Source organism: Arachis duranensis, unplaced genomic scaffold (genome assembly GCF_000817695.3).
Source record: "Arachis duranensis cultivar V14167 unplaced genomic scaffold, aradu.V14167.gnm2.J7QH unplaced_Scaffold_115459, whole genome shotgun sequence".
NCBI lineage: Eukaryota > Viridiplantae > Streptophyta > Magnoliopsida > Fabales > Fabaceae > Arachis > Arachis duranensis.
In genome coordinates this window covers 3,134-9,610 of record NW_026263833.1, presented here as the reverse complement: position 1 = coordinate 9,610, position 6,477 = coordinate 3,134, and the positions used below count along the sequence as shown (strand labels likewise).

Below are 6,477 nucleotides of genomic sequence, written 5' to 3'. Positions count from 1 at the left end.
TCAAACAAAGCCAGAAGTGGAGCGAGCGTTATCCTAGAAAGTGATCAGGGAACCCAACTCGAACTCTCCTTAAGGTTCGAGTTACCTGCCTCAAATAACCAAGCCGAGTATGAAGCCCAACTGGCTGGTTTGAAGCTGGCTAGGGAAGTTGGAGCCCAAAAGCTTACCATCTTCAGCGATTCACAAATAGTCACCTCACAAATAGAAGGAAGATACCAGGCAAAGGATCCCACCATGAAAAAATATCTAGACAAGACCAGAGAACAGCTCAGAAATTCCATGGGATATGAGATCTGACATATACCTTGGGAACAAAATGCCCGAGCTGATGCACTTTGGAAACTAGCCAACACCAAACCAGGGGGCAACAATAGAAGCCTCATCCGAGAAACACTACAAATCCTGTCAACCTCGGAAGAAGAAAAGGTCCAAAACATATCGGACCAGGACCAGGGGTGGATGACTCCCATAATCAACTACCTCAAGTCTAAAACACTCCTCACTGATAAAAAGGAGGCAAAAAAGCTCGTACAAGAAGCACATTATTACACCATAGTGCGCGACATCCTATACAGAAGAGGGATCTCAACACCCCTCCTAAAACGCGTCCCAACCTCCGCCATAAAAGAAGTCATAGAAGAAGTCTATAGTGGCATGTGCGGCAACCATCTCGGGGCGCGAGCTCTTTCCAAAAAGGTACTCCAAGCTGGTTTTTACTGGCCGACCTTGCAAAAGGAAGCAACAGAGTTCATCAAGACATGCCTCCCATGCCAGAAGCATGCCACTTTCATATCACCACACCCGAAGAGCTCATCTACGTCACTTCACCCTGGCCGTTCGCAAAGTAGGGGCTCGACCTCCTCGGACCATTCCCCTAGTGATCAGGGAAAGTCAAGTTCCTCATTGTAGGAATAGACTACTTCACAAAGTGGATTGAGGCAGAGCTGTTGGCCGCCGCCACTGCCCAAAAAAGTCAGAAGTTCCTATAGAAAAATATCATCACAAGGTTTGGGGTCCCATGCTCCATCAACAGGGACAATGGTACTCAGTTCACCGACAGGGCTTTAGGAACCTGGTAGCTGATATGAAAATCAAGCACCAATTCACCTCAGTAGAACACCCACAAGCTAACGGACAGGCGAAAGCCGCAAACAAAGTAATATTGGCCGGGTTAAAACGTAGATTGTAGGACACAAAGGGAGGCTGGGTTGAAGAGCTCCCGCAAGTCCTATGGGCATACCGGACAATGCCACACTCTACCACTGGGGAATCACCCTTCCGACTGGCTTACGGAATGGAGGCAATGATTCCCATAGAAGTAGAGGAAAGATCCCCTAGAGTGATCTTCTATACTGAGGATACTAACTCCAAAGCACAAAAGGAAGAGCTCGACCTACTTTCAAAAGTCTGAGAAAGAGCTCGGATTAGAAAGGAAGCGTTAAAGCATCGAATGGCTTCAAGGCATAACCAAAAGGTAATCCAACGGAGCTTCACTATCAGTGACCTAATTCTAATCCGAAATGATATCGGAGCAGATCGGTCAGGAGAAGGGAAGCTAGCAGCTAACTGGAAAGGGCCATACAAAGTCACAAAAGTACTAGAAAAATGGTACTATAGGGTGGCCGACCTCTAAGGGCGGGAGCTCCCGAGATCATGACACGCCTGTAACCTAAGAAGATACTACAGCTAGAATAAAGGTCTCAGGCCAAGGCGCACTCTTTTTCCCTTAGAGGGTTTTTTAACGAGGCACCAGGCTAAGACCAAAAAGTTGCCAGACTAGCAGGGTAAACCCTCATATGTACATACTCTTATTTATACTTTGTCCTTACATATTACTACTTGAATAAAAATTTAAGATTCCCTAAAAGTTTCCTACCAAGATGCATTAATTTACGCTCAAAATAAGCGCAAAATTCATCGCCCGACCAGGAAAGGTCGGCAAAGGTGAAGCGATAAAGCCCAAGTTAATGCAAGAAGTTATAAAAAGTAACCCATAGAAAGCGGCCTGACGAGGTCAAACTTAAATGGAATTACTAGAAAGAACTTAAGAAGGCCCGATAGAGACGTCGGACCAGTGAAAGGATCACTACAAAGGGAATAACACCATACAAAAGCCAAAAAGGTTGAAAAACCTATGCCTGATGCCAGGGCATCTAGGCCAGTTTCACTGACCTTTTCTTTACTGTTTTAGGGTAGTTTCATGCATTTTCCTAGTGAATAAGGCAAGTTTTGGGTGAAAATATACTTACACCTTCATTTAAGCAACTATTGTGAATTTTGCATGATTTCATGAGATTTTTGCCAGAATTGCATGAGAATTTGATGATGCATAATCTCATGACTTTGGCTAGAGCTTTGATGCACTTTAATTGCTTGATTTCAGGACAAATGAAGCATGGAAGAACCACGTTAGCATTCACGTTAACTTAGCTAATATGACTACTAACGTGGGATGGCAAAGAGCTTGCAACGTTAATGAGAAAAGTGATCACCAATAACCACATCCAAGACTTGAAGAACTCACTAGAAGATCATGAGGAATAGTATAAATAGGAGTAGTTTTGAACTAGAGAGAAGCTTAGCACTTTTGGGAACTACTCTCTTCATATTTACTTTTCTGTACTTCTAGCATGGATTCTTCTTTTCTGCCATTTTTCATTCCTAGAGCTATGAACAACTAAACCCCTTTCATTGGGTTAGGGAGCTCTGTTGTAATTTGATGGATCAATTATAGTTTTCATTCTTCTTCTTCTTTCATTTCTCTTGATCTTACTAGAAAGCTTTCAATCTTAATTCAATTGGTTATTTGTCTTGGAAAAGAAACTCTCCATAATTGGATCTCCTTTGAGCCTTGGAAAAGGGATGAGGAGATCATGCTAGAAATGCTTTCTCATGTTGGACCAAATTGGGGTTTGGATGGATATTGTGACATTTAATCCTCCGAACACTTTGATTTGGAAATACATGTGGTATAATCAGCGAACACACTTTCATCTCTTCCCATGAGCAATTAAATCAAGGAATTGGGCAATTGTTCAAGCTTAGAGAGATTGGATTGCCAAGGAATTGGGATCCAATCACTTAAGATTGCCAAGGAGATTAATGAATGCATTGATTGAGGAAGAGATGAGAATGAACTTGATCCAGAGAATGCAACATCTCCTAAACCCAATGATCTCCCCATTTTTGATCTTATCCATTCTATTTACTTTCTGCCATTTAATTTCCTGCTCATTATCCCAACTCCCCATTTAAGATTCTGCACTTTAATTTCTGTTATTTACTTTCTAGTCATTTAAATTCCTGCATCTCAATCTCAATTCTGTTTAGCTTAACTAGCATATTCTTCTAACTAAAGTTGCTTGACCAATCAATCCCTATGGGATTTGACCTCACTCTATTGTGAGTTTTACTTGACGACAATTTGGTATACTTGCCAAAGGGAAATTTGTTGAGAGACAAGTTTTCATGCATCAAGTTTATGGCGCCGTTGCCGGGGATTGATTTTGAATCAAGAATGATTAAGTTAGAAGATCACTAGATTGAGCATTTTTTTTATTTTGTTATTCGTTTCTTTTTGTTCAGTCAATTTACCTTAGTTAGTTTTTAATTTCTTCCTCAACCCCTATAGCCTCACTAACCCACTAACTGTTTGATAAATTGCATCACTCACACTAACAATCATTCTAACAAGAATAGTCTTCACTATACCTCCTGTTGTGCAATCTATTTGTTGTATGATAGGGAGAAGAGAAGGAGCTTCAACATCTTTTGATTCAGAACCTGAAAGAACCCTTTGGAGATGACAAAGGGAAACAAGAGGAAAAGGGATTATTGGTGCTAAGGAAGCAGAGGAAGAGTATTTTGAACCCAACATGGAAGAGAATTTGGAGAACAACCATGAAGAGGAGGTTCATAATCAAGGCCATGCCAACCGTGCTGGGCAAGAAAGGAGGGTCTTTGGATCCTATATCAACCCTAATCCTGGAAACTGTGGGAGCAGCATTCAGAAACCCACCATACATGCCAACAATTTCGAGCTAAAACCCCAGCTCATCACTTTGGTGCAAAATAATTGCTCATTTGGAGGAGGTGCTCAAGAAGACCCTAACCAACACTTGACCACCTTCTTGAGGATTTGTGACACGTTGAAGTCCAATGGAGTCCACCCCGATGTCTATAGGTTGCTCTTGTTCCCCTTTTCACTCAGGGACAAGGCATCCAAGTGGCTTGAATCCTTTCCAAAGGAGAGCATGACCAATTGGGAAGAGGTAGTGAACAAGTTTTTGGCAAGGTTTTACCCCCTCAAAGGATCAATAGACTGAGAACTGAAGTGCAGACGTTCAGACAGCAAGATGGGGAGACACTTTATGAAGCTTGGGAAAGGTTCAAGGATCTAACAAGTAGATGCCCACCAGAGATGTTTAATGAGTGGGTTCAACTTCACATCTTCTATGAAGGTCTTTCATATGAGTCAAAGAAGGCTGTGGATCATTCATCAGGAGGTTCTTTAAACAAGAAAAAAAACCATTGAAGAGGCCATAGATGTCATTGAAACAGTTGCTGAGAATGACTACTTCTATGCCTCCGAAAGAAGCAACACTAGAGGAGTAATGGAGCTGAACCACATGGATGCACTGTTAGCCCAAAACAAGATGATCACCAAGCAGCTAGCAGATCTTACTAAGAAGGTGGAAGAGAACCAAGTTGGAGCAGCCATCACCTCATCACCAACTCAAGAAGGAGTAAACATAGGAGAAGAAGGTGACTGGGAGCAAGCCAACTATGTGGGAAATTCACCTAGACAAGTCCATGATCCATACTCCAAAACTTACAACTCTGGATGGAGAAATCACCCCAACTTTGGATGGGGAAATCAACAAGACCAAGGGCAAGATCAGAGACGCCACAACTTCAACTCCAACAACAATGCTACTCATCAAAACACCTCACAGAGATATTACCAACATCCATCTAACCAACATTCTCAACCACCTAATCTCAACCCCACATCAATTACCGAGGAGAGGCTCTCAAAAATTGAGGATCTACTTGAAAGCCTATGCAAGGACATTCAAGATAGCAAAGCTTTCTAGGAAGAAGTGCAATCTAACATGCAGAATCAAGATGCTGCCATCAAGAAACTGGAAACACGGATTGAATTCTTATTCAAGCAAACACCTGGGCACAACAATTGCAGCAATATTAACTCAATACCAAAAGAGGAATGTCAGGCCATCACCCTCAGAAGTGGGAGGGAATTGAGGTTGACCCACAAGAAATAACCAGAAAAGGAATTGGATGAAGAAAACAAGGGACATGAGGAAGCTCAAACCTCAATCCCCAAGTCACATCAAGAAAGAGAAGCACCCAAGCCATACCTCTCAAAGGCCCCATATCCCAAGCAACTATAATTAAAGAAGAGGGGAGAGGACAACCAATTCTCAAGATTCTTGGAAATCTTCAAGAAACTACAAATAAACATACCCTTTGCTGAAGCAATCGAGCAAATGCCATTCTATGCCAAGTTCTTGAAGGAGTTGATGACTAAAAAGAGAAGCTGTAAGAACAATGAGACTGTGGTACTTACAGAAGAATGCAGCGCCATCATCCAACACAAATTGCCCCAAAAACTGAAGGATCCTGGGAGTTTCCAAATCCCTTGTATCATTGGAGAAATCACTGTGGAAAAGACTTTATGTGATCTAGGAGCTAGCATAAATCTAATGTCTCTAGTAATGATGAAAGAAATGAAGATTGAGAAAGCTAAACCAACAAGAATGGTGTTACAACTGGCAGACAGATCATTCAAGTTTCCCCATGGGATAGTAGAAGATTTGTTAGTGAAGATGGGGGATTTCATCTTTCCAGCAGATTTTGTGGTATTACACATGGAGGAAGCAGCTAATACTTCCGTTATTCTGGGAAGGCCATTCTTGGCCACTGCCAGAGCCCTTATTGATGTCCAAAAGGGTGAACTTGTCCTTAGACTACATGATGAGAAATTGATATTCAATGTGTTTAAGGCCATTGGTGCACGAAATTATGATCAATACTTTTCACAACTCAAATAATCCCCGGTAATGAATCCAAAAACTTGGTGTTCAATACCATGGTATAAACACAACTTCGCACAACTAACCAGCAAGTGTACTGGGTCGTCCAAGTAATAAACCTTACGCGAGTAAGGGTCGATCCCACAGAGATTGTTGGTATGAAGCAAGCTATGGTCATCTTGTAAATCTTAGTCAGGCAAACTCAACTGGATATGGTGATGAACGCATAAAAACATAAAGATAAAGATAGAGGTACTTATGTAATTCATTGGTAGGAACTTCAGATAAGCGCATGAAGATGCCTTCCCTTCCGTCTCTCTGCTTTCCTACTGTCTTCATCCAATCCTTCTTACTCCTTTCCATGGCAAGCTGTATGCAAGGGTTTCACCGTTGTCAGTGGCTACCTCCCATCCTCTCAGTG

General features: G+C 42.0%; 1 protein-coding gene across 1 annotated transcript; it reads left to right on the top strand.

The window, feature by feature from the left end:
• Nucleotides 1-5,510: 5,510 nt before the first annotated feature.
• On the top strand, nt 5,511-6,033 carry LOC107472120 (uncharacterized; the record flags this gene model as incomplete). The annotated part of the gene is made up of 1 exon (XM_016091676.1): nt 5,511-6,033. A coding segment is annotated over exon 1 (523 nt), but the record flags the coding sequence as incomplete, so codon positions are not given.
• Nucleotides 6,034-6,477: the final 444 nt, after the last annotated feature.